This window comes from Schistocerca gregaria, unplaced genomic scaffold (genome assembly GCF_023897955.1).
Source record: "Schistocerca gregaria isolate iqSchGreg1 unplaced genomic scaffold, iqSchGreg1.2 ptg000634l, whole genome shotgun sequence".
Taxonomy (NCBI): Eukaryota; Metazoa; Arthropoda; class Insecta; order Orthoptera; family Acrididae; genus Schistocerca; species Schistocerca gregaria.
The window spans coordinates 168722-187373 of NW_026062020.1; the positions used below are offsets into that span (position 1 = coordinate 168722).

At 39.2% G+C, this 18652-nt stretch overlaps 1 protein-coding gene across 3 annotated transcripts in view; it reads right to left on the reverse strand.

Moving 5' to 3' along the window:
* The window catches only part of LOC126317526 (SPRY domain-containing protein 3-like), a 183825-nt gene that overhangs the window by 126827 nt on the left and 38346 nt on the right, over positions 1–18652 (reverse strand). For all 3 annotated transcript variants that reach the window (XM_049993198.1, XM_049993200.1, XM_049993199.1), the window contains exons 2-3: positions 3410–3553; positions 338–523 (exon numbers count right to left, since the gene is read on the reverse strand). In XM_049993198.1, coding sequence (XP_049849155.1) covers positions 338–472 — 135 coding nt within the window. In that variant the 5' untranslated portion in view covers positions 473–523; positions 3410–3553. The remainder of the gene's footprint in view (positions 1–337; positions 524–3409; positions 3554–18652) is intronic.

Below are 18652 nucleotides of genomic sequence, written 5' to 3' on the forward strand. Positions count from 1 at the left end.
GCTGATGATAAAGATCAATATGTTGCCAATCGGCACATCACTATTCATACTGATGAGGTCTGTGTGGCTTATTTCTTTTTCCTTTATGTATCCTATTACATGACAGCATACATTCGGCATGGTGAATGTGCAATTATTCTCACAAACGTATCTCAAATTCGTATAAAATCTTAAAGAAATAAACTCTCAAAAGGCAACATATCAACAGTACAAAAACAACTTTGGTCATCAAGAAGGTTTTTTAAATGTTATTTTTGAATTATGTTGTTGCTAAGACAATTAAAAAACAATTATGGAACTATACACACCCCAGACTGAAACAGGCAGAAATACTCACCTGGCCATTAACTCGTATATCACTTAGCCTATACCAGTCATCTTCGTAGCTGTCAACTGACATCCGTGAATCTTCTTCAGGAAGCCAGCTAAGATTTAATGGCACATGAATTACATTCCCAACAGATGACTGCATTTGTGCCTTGGGCTACAAATACCACAACAGCATAACAGTCCAAAGAATAAGCTGAAACAAAAATATTTGCCATAACAGTGACATAGAGCAAATACATTAAATTGCTCAACAATAAAGGAAAATACATGCCCCTTGCAAGTTTCAGAGGGTCATATGCCAAAAAAATTAGGCAAAAGAAAAATCTCTTGGGTCTTTTGTCCCAAAGCCAGTACTTGAGAGTTAATATGGAATGCACAAGGGATTTGTAAATAGTCTCTTTTGTAGACTGGCTATATTATACTGCCAACAAAATGAAGTCTGCCACTTGCCATATCTAAGATAATGTGGTCATTCCATTTCATATCACAACAACTTGTTATATTCTCAGGTATTTGTATGAGCTGACCATTTCTAATTCTGAAAAACTGATATTTTACTCATAAGGCACTGTGTTTTCTTTGCTTTTGTCTGAATACTGGATTTAAAAATCCAATCTGGTAAAGGCATACAGAATAAAAATGTTAGCTGCTACTGTAGGAACACTGACTGTTACTTGGTTCTTCAAAGCAATAAGACGACTGCTATACATAAACACACAATGTTTACATAAAATGTAAATGCTAACTCCCTCCACAGGTCCTGGCAGATCCACTGGTACCAGTTGACTGCCTTGTCACCCTCTGCCAATGGCGTCATTGGATGCAGTATGGAGGGACGCAGGGCCACCACTCCGCACTCTTGACAGTTGTCAGGTTTCATGTTCTAGAGATGGTACTGCTTGGTTCAGGTAGCTCCTCAACTGGCGTCACGAGGAAAAGTCCTTATTTTCACTACACTTTGCAAAATACTACTACTACTACTACTACTACTACTACTACTACTACTACTAATATTGCAGTTTTGTTTGAGCTGGTGTTGAGGTGGAATTTATACCTACATTTTTAATTATCTTACTTCCACCATTGTGTGGTGGTGGTGGCGGCACAGAATCTGCAGATAATTATGTCATGTTTCATCAGTTGACTTTTGAGAACGATATTCTCTAGGATGCACAATGTGCAGCTAAAAACTTAACATCAAGTGCATGTTGTGCCACAGATACATTTTTAAATTAGTACTGATGAATGAAAACCACAATTGTGTGACACAGCAATGCACACTGCAACAATGTTCCAAAATCAAAGTCAAGGTACAGAAAGCAAAGTAATTGTTGTTCTGGAGAGTTGGGGATTACTATGGATTCAATAACTAAGCATTAACTGCTAGGTCTGAAAGCTGTGCTGGGCATTGATTTACAATAGTGAGCTAATGGCCATCCCCATATTACCTACTCTCCCTGACCCCTATGCTTGCAGTTGCCACAAGCACTGGACTTTGGACTCCAGACGAGCTAACCAAAAACGAAATAAGCTTCATCCTAACTAACAAAGAGGAGTACTGTAAAGATTTGTCTGTAGGGAACATATTTGACACAGTTATTTTACTTTTATTCACAGTCCTGAAATATTTTAAAAGGAGAACACTTTCTGCCTGGACTGTTATTAAGTGTATTTATTCACCATGATCAAGATTTTAGAGTATTATGGCATTCTCAAATGTAAGAAACTAAATTCCTTAAAGACTACTTAAACTTTAAGAATACATTCTGTTCTCAAAAATTTGACCTAGGGAGAGGACCCTTTCTTCCAATGGTTTGGGGAGGCACAATGATGTTACTTCTTGTGTCATGATACGACTTTGGGTCACAGGTGGTAGTGATTGAGGGAACTCTGATGGCACAACAGTATGTCAAGGACATCCTGTCTCCTCATGTGTTACCCCTCATGTAACAGAATTGTGGTGCCCTTTTTCAATAAGACAATGCTTGTCCATACACGGCCCGTGCAACCAGCAAGATCCCCAGATATGTCTCCAACAGAACATTTGTGGCTCCAGCTCAGACATTTTCTCTGTCCCAGTGGCAGCATCCAGGATATCAAGCAGCAGTTATAACAGCTGTAGGCCAGCTTGTCTCAGGAGAGGATTCAAAGACTTTGTGACCTCTTACCAACCAAATAAGTGCATGCATCCAGACCATATGGGGTGCAACATCATACTGATAATTGGGCTCACACTGCAAAGTTCTTTGTACATCTGACTCGATTTTGTAATCACAGAAATAAAATCACATATCCTATCAACACGTGAAGTTTCATTTTGCTTTCTCTTCCATTTTGGGTGCTCAGCTTTTGTGTAAGACAGTACAGATTATGTTCCTCTGACACTTGTACTCATGTTATGGCCAATAACAAGCACATAATTTGGGGTTCACTGATGAATCTTTCAACAACTTCTAGAAAATCAGATGTCCTCACATTGTGGCACCTTCCTATAAGACTGATTAGATACATTTTCCTGAATGTGTCCGTGCAGTTACACAAACAATGTGCGCTACGGGTGATGTTTAACTGGAATTCACCATTGGGAGGTACAAAACCCTCTACAGCTTCCTATCACCTCCAAAAAATGCTGTTACTTGGTGTACTCTGGTAAGGTCCATATTCAGTGAATAACTGCTAACAAATTGCTCACAAAGTACAAAACATTAGCAGACGAGGTGGAAAAAAATCTATCACTTAATTGAACACAGGAAACCTAAAATGTCTGGAAAAAATTGGTTCTGCTTCTCAAATATGCCACTTTGCTTGATAAACTTCAAACAACAATTTACATCCTCAAATCAAATTAGCAAGATGGTATGGGTTGCTGAGGAAAAATTTTGCCTTTTCTACAAGAGTTATGATTCTTTTAAGATTTGACACAGGATCTGACTCCTGCTGCATATAGGTAATCTCAAAACAAAGTGTATCAAAAACTTTTTTCATTAATATTGTCAGTCTTAGAAATATTCCACTAAGAAGGAAGCACAAAAATATTAATTAGTCATAATCTATGATGCCACATAAAAGTGAAACTTACATGTTGGTGATACACAGTAAATTATCTTCTTACATCTCTCGTTTATTAACGGGGTAGTGAAATCGTCAATCCTTTACTCTGTCACAAAATGGAGGTGGACGGCCATAACATCCTTCCCGGGAGGAAAGTACTTTGTTCAGCAAACTGGAATATGAAGAATGCAAATAACAGGCATGTTACTGCAAAGTAACAAAAAAATTCATTTACAGTCAATCATACAGAGCTCATATCTCTTTCCGAATGATAACAATAAGAATACAGTTGGCCTCTGCTCAACCTTTCTCACAAAGCACATTAATTTTGCTTAAATCTATTATAATGGTAATGAAAATAATGATCTGTCAACTGACAGGACACTGTGTTGTAGTAGTAGTTGTAGATTTCAGTCTGAAGGCTGGTTTGATGTGACTCTCCATGCTAATTTACGCGGTGCAAGCATAGTCACCTCTGTATAACTACTGCAACCTACAGCCATTTGTAACTATTTACTGTACTCAAGTCTTGATCTCCCTCCACAAATTTTCCTCCACACGTCCTCCCATTATCAAACTCACAATTCCTTGATGCCTAAGGATGTGTCCTATACAGCAATCCATTCTTTTAGTCGAGTTGTGGCATAATCTGTTTCCAGCACTACTGTATTCTATCTCTCTTCATTGGTTATCTTAATCTTCAGTCTTCTCTTGTATCAATTGCCTTTTCAAATGCTATTATTCCCTTCCTGTTCGAACTGTTTATCATCCACATTACATTTCTGTACACGGCTACGTGCCAGACAAATATCTTCAGAGGACATCCTAGCAGCTAAATTTATAATGTATTTTAGCTCATTTCTCTTTTTCTGAAATATTTCCCTCACTATTGCATCTACATTACATATCCTCACTATTTCAGTTATCGTCAGTTATTTTGCTGCCGAAATAGTAAAAGTTATCTACCACTTTTGATGCAGATTTTATAAAGCAGTTGGTCTTTAATTAGCACTCAGATCAAGCTGAACTGAGAAATCTGTGTTGATAAATGTTAACCTCAAATTATGTCACCACGAACTAGGATAAACTTCGAGTGGCCAAATTTCGTGGACCAAGTCAAGTTCACTGCAATCTTCGGTTTACAACCTAATAACACTACCAAAGAATGGATTTTGTTTTGGGCAAATACATGTTGAAAAGGGGTAAATAATAAATAAGTTATTGTGAACACAATAAATAGTAAAAATATGTGAATATGTTACTCCCATACTGCTGAAGTCCGAAAAAGTTTTTTTTTTTTTTCAATCAATTGAGGAAAATAATGGCAATTTATGTAATGAATGCAGGTAATAATTGATCTCATAAAAGTTCATGGAAATAACTCATTATTAATGTAATTAATTCAAAGACATTTCAAATCGGATAAAGAGAGGGAAATTCGAACTATCTGTAGCAGACAGACAGCAGTCAATAATGATCAAACATCTCTTACGATAATGTTCTACAGACACGAACAGCAGCAACTGAACTATTTCAATTACATTTTTAACTACTGTACATGTCTTTAAATTGTTATCACAACTGCACACACATTTCTGCATAAAACAGTAATTACTTGAAAGACAATGAGCAACTACATGTTAGTTGGCCAATACCTAAACATAATTTTGTCCTCGTAGCTCAGTGGTAACATTCTGTATTACTGATCAGATGGTCTGGGGTTCTATTCCAGATCAGTCATAAGGTTTTTTTTCCCCACTTATTGCTACTCTCACCTGAGCCAATGCTTATTAATGTATAAAATACTGAGTTCAACTTGTTTCGGAGCCCGCCTTAAACTGTAGGTCCATGTATGTCTGGGGGACTGAAGATGACAAGGGTACACCTAGACTGAGAGGACCCTGCCCAATAAATCGCTGTGCTGGTCAAAACAACGTACAGATTGATGTCAGCTCTATCTAAGCAGATAGTGCAAATATGTACCTTTGCCGCTCTTCAGTTTGATTTAGTTTCTTTAGGGTTAAATAAAAATGGCTTTGAGTCCTACAAACTATTGAAAATTTGAAGTTAAAATCTTCTGGGTTATTAGGCCGCGTCATGTTTCTTCTAAAATGTTCAACGTTTTGATCCCTCTGTTGGGATCTTCCTCAGGATCTTTTGGTGTCCACTACTGCTAGAACACTGTCAGAGACGAGTGTCGCGTCCACTTATAAAGGGGGGGTTTTGTGGTGTTGGTGCTGGAAAAGTAATAGTATTGGTTAAAATTCATTTGGCTACCATTGGCGGGCCATAGTCATAGGCTAATATTCCTGCTATGCTGCAGTTGGTAGCTCATCTCCTATATGGCTATAGGCTTCTGGCATCGTGGCTCCCCACCGTCAAGGAAGTAAATACGCAGCCGCGGTGTGTGAGTAGCATAAACAATGCACTGCAAGTCACCTTGGCGGGCAATAATATTTTGGGTAAACATTCCCTGTCTCTTGCTCTGTCCGTTTCGAATCTAGCCTCTGATGACGACCAACCAATAGCAGCAGCAGGCATTTCAACCAATAACCCTTCTCCAGCATAAATGTGGAATAGTGCCTTTCTATTCAATGACGATGGACCGCCAATGGTATCCACAGGAGATGAGTTACCAAGTTGGCCATAAATGTTGTATTCCCTGATTTAATCCACCTTCATTACACTAACTTTTGTTAATATTCATTTTATAGCTTGTTTCCAAAACATCGTTCATTCAGCTGATCCCCAGGTCTTGGCCATCTCTGTCAGAATCACAATGTCATCGACAAACATCGTCAAAGTTTTTATGCCTCTCCCTGAACTCCATTTTCCTTGTCAAATTTCTCCTTCATTTTCTTAACCTCTTGCACAATATCCACACTGTAGAACATAGTGAATAGGCAACAGCCTTGTTTCACTTCATTCGCAACAACTGCTTCCCTTTCATATCATTTGACTCTTAAAACTGGAGTCTTTACAAGTCTTAGATAATCGTTTACTCCTTGCATTTTATCACTGCTATCTCCAGAACTTCAAAGAGTGTATTCCAGGAAACACTCTCAAAAACTTTCTCTAAATCTACAAGTGCTATAAACATAGGTTTGCATTTCTTCAGCCTATCTTCTAATCGGAGTCACAGGATCAGCACTGCCTTGCATATTACTACATTTTTCCAAAACCCAAACTGATTTAGCCTAAGACTGAATCTACAATTTTTTCATTCTTCTTTAAACCATTCTTGTCAGTATTTTGCAAGACCTGCCCTCTTTGGAAATGGAACTATTATATTCTTCTTGATGTCTGAGGGTATTTCACCTCTCGTACATCTTATATATCACATCTATATCTACAAAAATCACAAACAGAGTGATGGAAAAACTACTTGTCTGTATTCCTCCATGTCAGCCCTAATTTCTCCAATCTTTTCTTCACAGTTGTTATGGAAAATGTACATTGGTAGCAGTAGAATCTTTCTGCAACCAACTGCAAAAATACCAGTTCTCTAAATTTTCTCAACAGTGCTTTGCAAACCAAGGTCATTGCCTTCCCTCTTGGGATTCCCACTGGAGTTCATAAAGCATCCCAGCAATACTCACATGTCGACTGAACCTGCTGACAATAATCCCCCCCCTCCGGTTGCATCTGCTCCACAGACGTCGTAAGACATCCGTTTAAGTTCGTTGTTGATCGATTAACTCTTTTTTTTTATTACAGAGGGCAGCTAACCCTCTGACTGAACATGCTGAGCCACAGTGCCGGCTACCCCTGAATTGTTTCAATGACTTCTTTTAATAGGACCTAGTGGGGATCCGAAACACTCTAACAGTACTCAAGAATGGGTCGCATTAGTTTTCTATACACAATCTTAATTATAAATGAGCTACACTTTCCTAAAATGCTCTCAATACACTGAAAGTCTACAATTCATCTTCCACACTATCAACCTTATGTGCTTGTTCCATTTCATGTCACTTTGGAATGTTACACCCAAATATTTAATTATGGCACTGTTTAGCAGCACACTGTACATGATCATTATAGGGTGGTTGTTCCTACTCATCTGGATTAACTTATATTCTTCAACATTTAGAGCAAGCTGCTATTCATCACACCAAACAGAAATTGTGTCTAAGTCATCCTGTACCATTCCCAAGAGTTACACAATAATATTTTGCTGTACACTACAGCATCATCAGCACAGTTGCAGATTGTTGATCACTCTATCTCTCAGATCGTTTATGTATATAAAAACCAGGAGTGGTCCTATTGTACTTCCCTGAGGAACTCCTGATGATTCTGTCTCTGATGAGCACTCACAGTCCAGTACAATGAACTGGGTTCTATTACTTAAAAAGTCTTCAAGCCACTCACATAACTGGGAACCTATTCCAAGACTTTTGTTAATGGTCAGCAGTGGAGCACTGTGTCAAATGCTTTCCTGAAAACTACGAATATGGAATTTTTCTGTTGCCTTGTATCCATCATTCACAGGATAACATGTGGAAACAGGGCACGCTGAGTTTCACAACAGCCATGCTTTCTAAATCCATGCTGATTTGTGGACAAAAGATTTTCTGCCACAAGGAAATCTATTACTTTCAAACTTAGAATATGCTCAAGAATATTGTTATTAAATCACAGTGGGTCTTTTCCATTCTTAATCCACTTACCTGACACAAACTTCTCCAGAGCACAGGCTACAGTCTGTTTCAACTTTGTCCATAATTCCTCTATGTTCATCATATTAGAACTAAATGACGTCCACTCAGTGTACAAGTAGGATACTAACAACTGCTTATCTGCTCTTTCTAACATAAAGATTCTCCTATCCTTCTTGACTGAAATAATTTAGTAATAGTTGTCGCTATGACAATGAGATTATTACCAATTCTCGTCTCTACACTGACACTGTCAATAAGGTCAGGCGTGTTTGTAGCTACAAAGTTCAAATATTTCCATTACATGTGATCTGTCAACTATATGCTCAAGGCAGTTTTCACAAAATGCATTTAGAACTACTTCACAAGATTGTCAGTCAGTACCATCTGCAACAAGTCCATAGATGCCTCAGTCTATCCATGGTAGGTTAAAGCCGTCTCCAACTGATACTGCATGATTGGGGTACTTCCATGCTAATGAGCGTAGAGTTTCTTTTGGATGATTCTCCAACTGTTACAGCAGGATCGTGTGGCTGGTAAAAACATCCAAAGATCAACTTTAGTTCACCTAGGCCACATACTTGTGTCCATACTGCTTTGCTGTCAAACACAATTTCAACCTTAATGGACACAATATTTTTGTTGACTGCAATGAACACTCCAACTCCTATGGCACCTAACCTGTTTTTTTCAATGTATGTTCCACCCTCACTAAATATTTCAGTGCTCTCTACTTCAGGATTCATCCAGATCTCAGTTTCGAGTATAATCTGAATGTCACAGCTTTCCTGGGGAGGAGTAAATTCAGGAACTGTGTTATGAATGCTACAACAATTTACTGTCAAAATTTTGGTGGTCAGTGTGACTTTATCTTGTACGTGATTCTCTGCGTGTCATTGTCAGCATTCAACAAAGGACATCAAACTATTATCTAGCCTATAAACCCTACATGTATTCCACAGCACTCTGCTACCCAAGCATCTCCTTTCTTTATACAGCGCACCCGTGGTCTATCAAGGGGATTCCTACAATTATCCATCCCACAACGTAGGTCAAAAATTTGCAGCCAAGAACCCCAATCAGTTCTGGGTATGATATTGCATATTGTGAGCTCTGCTTGCATCCTACAAGTGAGGTAAGCTGTTTTCACCAGCCGCCCGTAAGGCACACTGCATCATCAGCAGCCACAGACAAACCCTCCTCCACATCTCAGATGAGGTTCCCCGGCAGGCATAACAAGCGCCCATTGGACGTCTTTCTAACCCCGGGTGCTATTTTCCCAGGAAGCTCTATAACATGTGTAACACTGCGGTTCTGTCTGCCTCCAGTAGCTGAGTGGTCAGCGCAACAGAATGTCAATCCTAAGGGCCTGGGTTCAATTCCCGGCTGGGTCAGAAATTTTCTCCACTCAGGGACTGGGTGTTGTGTTGTCCTATTCATCATAATTTCATCCTCATCCACACGCAAGTTGCCCAAGTGGCATCAAATCGAAAGAATTGCACCTGGTGAATGCCCCCACCCCCCTTTCCAGTACCAGCTTGGGCCCTACTGAAGAAGAGGGCACTTGTCCACTCACAGGGTGACTGGGCGAGACCAGATGGTAAGTCCACACACCAACTCTCCACCTCGAGCAACATGAACATATTACAATCTGTCAATCACTCTGCAGTAAATGCAGTTGTCCCACATCCAATGCACTGGAAAGTGCTTCAGCAGCAGAGCCCATGGGCAAAACAAGACACACCTGAGGTGACCATGTGACGTGTCAGTTTCTCCATCACCACTACACTTCAAGTCAGCAGGCCACAGACAACAGACCGCAGCAACCACATCTTCAGTTGTTCACCAACTGTGGCCTACTCCTTCTGCATCTGGACACAATATATAAGATTCCTTATCCATTCTAGTGCTAGACTTTAAACAAAAAAATAGGTTCAAAAAAGATAAAAATGAATTCTGATGTTTTTTTATTTTAAGATTTGCACTATCAAACTTCTTAAGATCACATGCAAGCTACTAGAAAGTACTAAGACAGTTCTTGAGACTACTTCATTGAATGCTGGCAGGATAGGAAATGCAATAATTTTGTCATGGTATGTTCTCCCAAGTACCACAATAATTTTGAGTGAATGTTGTCTACCCCAGGTCCCTTATTTCGGATAAAGTATTTCATGGTTCTGTCTAATCACCTACTTCTTCTTCACTCTATGTAATATCACCATGAAAAACGTTTTATTTGAATACGCCTTCTATACAGGGTGTTCCTTTTAACTGAAGACATTGAAATGTCTTGAAAACTACATATCGGCTCACAAAAAGTTACAATTCCAGTTTGTTTGTTTCGGTGTGGGTGGAAAATTTGAAATCTTCAATGGGAACCACCTATGGCAAAATATACATACATTTTGCCTCGAGTATTTTCTTCACTTCATCACATATGGCACTGTAATTGGACATGCTACTCAATGGCCCTTGAATATCCAATGACACGTGGGACCTCACCTTCACGCCGTGAGGGTAGAACATGCTAGTATTTCATAACTTATATTTGGAAATACCATTCGCAACACTGTACTCTTTCAACATACTGAATAGAGGACTACCCAATGCACCACCATGATCGTGTTGCAAACTACGACGTATCATAGCAGGCAGCACACTGTGACCAGTGCTCACGTATCGTGGAGACATAGAACAGACACCGGCTTTAAACATTACAATACTTGCACAGTGTTTATTGCTTGCACACCTACCTATTAGATGTGCAAGTGGATGATGAATGTTGGAACCACAGAAAAAAACTGGAGTGATCCTGATTTACAGGGAATGTAAAAGAAGTGTAGAGGTTGTTGTCGCCTTGTATGCCAAGTGTTTTCCAGAGAAAGCTCACTCTTATTTGTTCTTTTACAAGATTGTGAATGCCTTTATGTCTGATGGCGGTGTACAGACTGGAAAATGGAAAGGATGCAAACAGATAACAGGAGAAGCTAATGAAACAGCTGCACTAGAGGTAGTGCGCAACAACCCACAGTTAAGTTCTCCGCAATTACACCGCGATTCCGGTACGTCCATAGGTAGTATTGTCACAATACTGCATCATCACAAGTATCATCCATACCATGTATCATTGGATCAAGAACTTCATGGTGCCGATTTCTATAAGGATTGTGTTTTGTGAAAGGTCACGTCAACAAATGCCAATGACCCTTCGCAATACTTTGCCAAGGTACTATCTTCCAACGAGTTTACATTCACGTTTCATGGCAGTGTTAACCAGCATAACATGCATTACTGGAGTGTACACAATCCCTACTGGTTATGGCATCAATGTCCTTGGTCAGTTAATGTATTGTGTGGCATCATGGGGAACAAACATTGGTATGTATTTTATCAACAACGCACTGAATGGACGTAAATATTGAATGTTTTTGAAACAGAAACTACTGGTACTACTGGAGAAAGTTGCCCTGGATGTTTGAAAACATTTGTGGTTTCAGCATGATGGCTGCCAAGTACATTATACATTGAAGCACGGAGGTATTAGACTGTATTTGCACTGGTAGGTGGATCAGCAGAGATGTCCCTATTAATTGGACTTCAGTGGATTTCTGCCTGTGGGGATATTTAAAAGATAAGGTGTACCACCAAGTGTCAATAGGCCATGAAGACATGGTCTACTGCATCAGAAATGCCTGTGCTGATCTGCTTCTGTCCTGTGTATGGTCATTTGGAAAGCAGATAACTAAGTGTACTGAAGTTGGCAGCACTATGTTTGAACACTTACTCTAATTGGAAAAGTATAGTAGTGTTTGCCTCAAGCCATGGGCACAGCGGCACATCGAGATGTCCCCTGTTCGATACATCAGAGGAATGCAAGGCTGCAAATCAGAGTTTCCAATTACAAGTTATGAAATACTAGCCTGTCCTACCATCACAGTATGGATATGGGGTCCCATGTACAATTGGATATTGAAGGACCATTGAGTAGGCATGTTATAAATTATGACTGGATAGCCATTTTTATTCCTCCGATTACAGTACTATCTGTGGCAAAATGAAGAAAATGCTTCAGACAAAATGCATGCAGATTTTGCCATAGAATCATAATCTTTAATATAAAATGGGGGTGCCCACTCAAGATTCCAAAATTCCCCCTGCACCCATGTACGGGTGGGTAGGGTGCAGGTAGAGTGTGGTATCATTGGATGTCCCCTTCAGAGACAAACAAACTGGAGTTATGACCTTTTTTTTATCTGATGTGTAGTTTTGGAGATACTTCAATGTCTTCAGTTAAAATGAGCACCCTGTATACCCCTACCATCTTCCAATGAAACCCCAGTATCCTTAATTCTCTGTCTTTCTGAAAATTACTTGGCCTTAATCTGTAATTAATAAGCAATGAGTTACGGGCAGAATGTATGTCTGACCTTGAAAACTGTTTGCAGTTTAAAATGTTTCAAAATTTCTGTATTACCATTGGATAATCTATCTGAATCATTTGGTGCCTCTAGGTCTCTTCGACATATTCAACTTCCTTTCACGAGTCTTAAATTAAGTATTATCAATTATTAAATTTTCCTTTGAAGAAAATTCTACCAGGTGGCTTTGCCTTTCACTCCTTCCCCCTGTCCATGTTCTACTGTTTTTCATTCTCTTCCTTTTCCTTCCATAAAATTACAGTCATCCATCACAAATCTTCATCTCACTAAATGATCTGATAATTTCTTTCCTCGTAAAGCTACATCTACATTTACATCTATACTCTACTCTGCAGACCACTAGGAGGTGCAGGTATTTGGATTTCTTCCCATTCCATTCGAATATGGAGCATGGGAAGAATGATTGCTTAGATGCCCCTGTCGGTGATGTAATTAATCTAATCTTATCCTCATGATCCCTATGTGAGCGATACATACAGAGTCATAGTATATTCCTAGAGTCTTCATTTAAAGCTGGTTCTTGAGACTTTGTAAGTAAGCTTTCTCAGAATAGTTTGTGTCTGTCTTCACGAGTCTGCCAGTTCAGGTTCTTCAGCATCTCTGTGACACTCTCCCATGGGCCAAACAAACCTTTGAATATTTGTGCTACCCTCGCTCTGCATATGGTCAAACTCCCCTGTTAGTCCTACTTGGTATGAGTTCCACACTTTAACAATTTCTAGGATGGGCCATACAAGTGATTTGTTAGCAAACTCCTTTGTAGACTGAACACATTACCCCAGTATTTACCAATAAACAGAAATGAGCCTCTGTGATAATTCCATTTCATATCACTACACATTGTTACACCTATGTATTTGTATGAGCTGACTGATTCTAATTGTGACTCATTATACCCATAGGATACTACGTTTTTTCATTTTCTGAAGTGCACAATTTTACTTTTCTGAACATTTAATGCAAGTTGCCAATCTCCGCATCACTTTGAAATCATATCAAGACCAGACTGAATATTTATGCAGTTTGTTTGAAACAGTACTTCATTATAGATAGCTGCATTATCTGCAAAAAATCTGAGGTTATTATTAATATTGTCTACAAGATCATGAATATACAACACAAACAGCAAGGGCCCCAACACACTTCTTTGGGGCATACCCAAAGTTACTTCTGCATCTGTTGATGACTCTCTGCTCAAGATAACTTACCAAAAATCCTCAAACCAGTCACAAGTTTCACTTGATAGTCCATATGACTGTGCTTTTAACACTAGGTGCAGGTGTGGTACAGAGTCAAATGCTTGTCAGAAATCTAGAAACACTGCACCTACCTGACAGCCTTGATCCAAAGCTTTCAATACATCACATGAGAAAACTGTGAGATAGGTTTGCATAAGCAACATTTCTGGAATACATCCTGGTTGGAATAGAGGACGTCACTCTGATCGAGATACCTCATTATGTTTGAGCTCAGATTATGTTCTTAGATTCTACAACAAATTGATGTCAAGGATACTGGATGTTAGTTTTGTGGATGGTGTCTACCACTCTTCTTGTAAATGGGTGTAACACATACTTTCTTCCAACTATCGGGCATGGTTTCTTGTTCAAGATATCTATGATAGATTATAGTTAGGAGACGGGCTAACTTAGCCACAACTTCAGTATGGAATCTGACAGGGATTCCATTGGGCCATGGAGCTTCGTTCAGTTTTAATGATTTCAGTTGTTTCTCAATACCACGACACTAACACTTACTTTACTCATCTTTACAGTTGAACAAGGATTAAATTGGGGCAATTCTTCTGGGTTTTCCTTTGTACAGGAGCATCTGAAAACTCAGTTAAGCATTTCAGCTTTTACTTTGCTAGTCTCAATTTCAGTTCCTGTCTCATCGGAGAGCGACTAGGCACTAACTCTGCTGCACCAACAGCCTTTACATATGATCAGAATTTCTTTGGGTTTTCTGGAAGATCATTTGACAGAATGGTAATCACAGAAGGCTTCACACATTGCTCTCGACAAAGAAATGCGTTTCATTCAGCATCTCTCTGTACATAGCCCTACGCTTTGTTTTACACCTGTTTCGCAGTAGTCTCTGTTACTTCAGGAGTTCCTTTACGGTGACTGTATAACATGGAGGGTCCTGCCCATTATGAACTGTTTGACTCTGTACACATCTATCCAGTTTATGGTCAACTGTTCCTTTAAACTTCAGCCATAGTTCCTCTATGTGCTCCCCGTGCTGAAAATTTCAAGTTCCTCATTGAGATATGACTCTACTACTTTTTATCTAATTTACTGAACAGTCATTTCTTTCTACTTGTTTCAGTTGTCCTTTGTACTTTGGTAATCACTGTTTGCACAACTGTGTCATGGTCACTGATATCAGTTTTGATGTGGACATCCTGAAGGAGGTTAGGTCTATTTGTTGCTATCACATCTAACACATTTCTATCATGAAAGGGGTTCTGAACTGTCTTTTACAGGTAGTTTTCAGAGAGGCATTTTGTAATGTTTGACAGGATGTCTTGTCATGCCCGCCACCAACAAAACTGCAATTTTTGCAACTAATGGCTGGATGACAGAAGTGTCCAGCAATGATTACAGTATAACTGAGGAGCTTACATGAATCTGAGTTTCTTGTCTACTGCCACAGAAACATCATCTCTACTCCCCATTAGCCCAGACTTTCAATAAACAGATAAATTCTTCCCTAAAATCTCACTGCTATCAATTTTTGTACCTAGCATTATGTGAGTTTCACTGCTTTTCAGAAGTGCTTCAAACTCTGACACTTTGTTGCAAATGCTTTGGCAGTTACCTACTAGGATCAAATGCTCTTGCCTGTGGGGGATGGGCATTCTTTTGGATTTTACACTTATACTCTGCATCACCTACACCTGTCGTTATCTGAACTGGATGGAATCGCCTAATCAAAAAAACCCTTGTGTGCACCCTACACACAAGCAGCTACCTGGGTAGCAGCCGCTCATGTGTAGTGCACACCTGACCCATTTAGGTGAACGCCACACTTCTCAACCGTATGGCTCATGTCCAGGAAAAGGTATCCTGTAATGTTTGAATACTTCATTAGTAGTGTAGCGCTTGACACAGTCACGTCGATTAAACATTTGGGCGTAACACTGCAGAGCGATAGGAGGTGGGACAAGCATGTAATGGCAGTTGTGGGGAAGGCGAATAGTCGTCTTAGGTTCATTGGTAGAATTTTGGGAAGATGTGGTTCATCTGTAAAGGAGACTGCCTATAAAACACTAATACAACCTATTCTTGAGTACTGCTCGAGCGTTTGGGATCCCTATCAGGTTGGATTGAGGGAGGACATAGAAGCAATTCAGAGGCGGGCTGCTAGATTTGTTACTGGTAGGTTTGATCATCATGTGAGTGTTACGGAAATGCTTCAGGAACTTGGGTGGTAGTCTCTAGAGGAAAGGAGACGTTCTTTTCGTGAATCGCTACTGAGGAAATTTAGAGAAACAGCATTTGAGGCCGACTGCAGTACAATTTTATTGCCGCCAACTTACATTTCGCAGAAAGACCACAAAGATAAGAGAAGAGATATTAGGGCTCGTACAGAGGCATATAGGCAGTCATTTTTCCCTCATTCTGTTTGGGAGTGGCACAGGGAGAGAAGATGCTAGTTGTGGTACGAGGTTCCGTCTGCCATGCAGCGTATGGTGGATTGCGGAGTGTGTGTGTAGATGTAGATGTCACAGCCTAAGTTGTTACAGAGCTTTTGAAGTCACTGGTTCAGTCCTTCCACTTAATTCAGAACCTGCACACCATGATCAGTTCTAGGGACAATGCTGCAAATTGTGAGTTTCATTGAAACTCCATGTGGGAGGCTGGTCTTCTTAACCTTCTCTGCCAGTCACTGGAATGATTAAAAGAGTGCCCTCAGAGCCCAGAAGACAGGCATCGTTTGCTCTAGTGTGTGTCACAATCTGCAGTTGGCTGCACCTGTTTCTCTCATTATCATATGCAGAGCAAAAAGGTATCTGCTTCGTGTCTAACATGGCTATGATAATGTATTCACAATGTTGTTTAAAGTCGCTCACACCCATTCTTCTTTCTTATTAATCATTAGACTTACTCCTGCATTACTCCTATTTAATTCTGCATTGAAAATCTTGCACTCACCTGAGCAGAAGTCTTATTCTTTCTGCTATCGCACTTCACTACTTTTAACAATTCCTACATTCAAACAATCCATTTCTCATTTTAAAATTTCTATCCTACTTATCCGATGAAAGGATCTTACATTCCTTGCTCTGACGTTCAAGAGTAAATTATATCTGTATCTGAGAGAAATTGCACAAGTCCCAAATTTTCATCTTAAATGGGATACATATTATTAACTTGATTGGAAACAATCTGGACAATAAAAAAAAAAAACCGTTTATATTTGCTGTTGGATCACAGTCTCCAAGATTTTTTTTAATGACTTCATATTCACCATGAACTGTACATTTATTACAATATCCACAATTGCAAATTTTGACTTAAGATCTTTTCTAGTGATTATTGTTGCAATCAATGTATATGACAAGGTTAGAGACACCACTTGAGATGTGATTTCTTAAGTTCCACAATCACAGCAGTCAATTAAGATAACGTAGAGAGGTGTTTATTTATTTATTTATTTATTTAAGACTGACTGGTAAAACAGTATCATGATCCAACCTTCGGACCATGAGATATTTACCTTTTAATTAAGCACTAGAATCAGAATTCATTATAGCATATGATGGCTGAATGTGGCCATTGACACACAAAGGGCAGCTAAGTGCCCAATAACTTGCAAATCATCACAGCGGGAGTCTGGAGCACAACACTGGAAAACTTCTGGAACCTTGGCACAAGGATATGATGGGAATGAACTAAATGTTAAATGCAGTTTGTGGAGCAGACAACCCTTAACAACATGCAGGTGGACTCAGTCCAATACCTTGAAGCCATGAAAAAAAAAAAAAAATAGTTAATCCGAAAAATATGTTTTTAAGGACTTACTTTAATATATGGGTATGCAGCCTTTCTTAGATGAGAACTCGAGAAGACTTCACCACTGAGTTAGCACGATTGTAAAATTTTTTCAAGAAGTGTTCCAAAAGAATCTTCACAATGTAGGACATGATATTTTCAAAATTGTAAATATTATTAAAGTGGTTCATCTGACCTTACAGTACACGTAACAGTTATAAGCAGCTGTGACAGACCATTATGTAAACGAGAACATGTCAGGTGTTGGCTGAGGCAGGATCTGTGTCAAACAGCAATTTCATGTTGACAATGTCACACAGGTAGTGCTTTTAATTGATGTTTTGAAGTTATGTTTTGATGGTAACAGTATATACAGACTCAGACACTGGTAGTGTAAATGAACAACACTTATGTTGCGTGCATCATAGCAGCATCTGTCACCCTATCGTCGGTAAGTCAGATGATGTTAATTTTATTATCTACTTCTGTACTTTCTCATTGTTGTAATCAGATTGTCACTGATGAAATTCTGGTGGTGATTGTGGACATAGATTGTTTTTTTTTATTTGGAGCATATAGTGCAATTTATTGACAGGCTGACCCAGAATTAGCAATGGTCATATAAGCTCCACGAATTCTGATGAGTGTCACCTATAGATTTATGAATTCGTTGTAACTAATGTACACCAAAAAAATTGGAGGACATAGGGCCACAACAACATATTATGATTTTGGGTAGAGAATATATCTCGCAACTCTATATTAAAAGGGAGTTGATTGCGGCACTGCATGACGATTAAATGAATTTCATCAGATTCTTGGAAAGGATCTGCGGCTAAATCTACATGATTAAGTGCCTGGCAGAGGGTTCATCAAACTACCTTTAAGCTACCTCTCTACCGTTCCACTCTTGAACAGCACAAATGAAAAATAAACACTTAAACCTTTCCATGCAAGTTCTGATTTATCTTATTTTATTATGATGACCACCTCTCCCTATGTATGTGGGCACCAATAAAATACTTTCACACACTAAGGAGAAAGCTGGCAATTGAAATATCATAAGAAGGTCCTGCTGTATTGAAAAACACCTTTGTTTTAATTATTGCCACCCCAATTCATGTATCATATCCATGGCACTCCCTCCCATATTTCACAATAATACAAAACA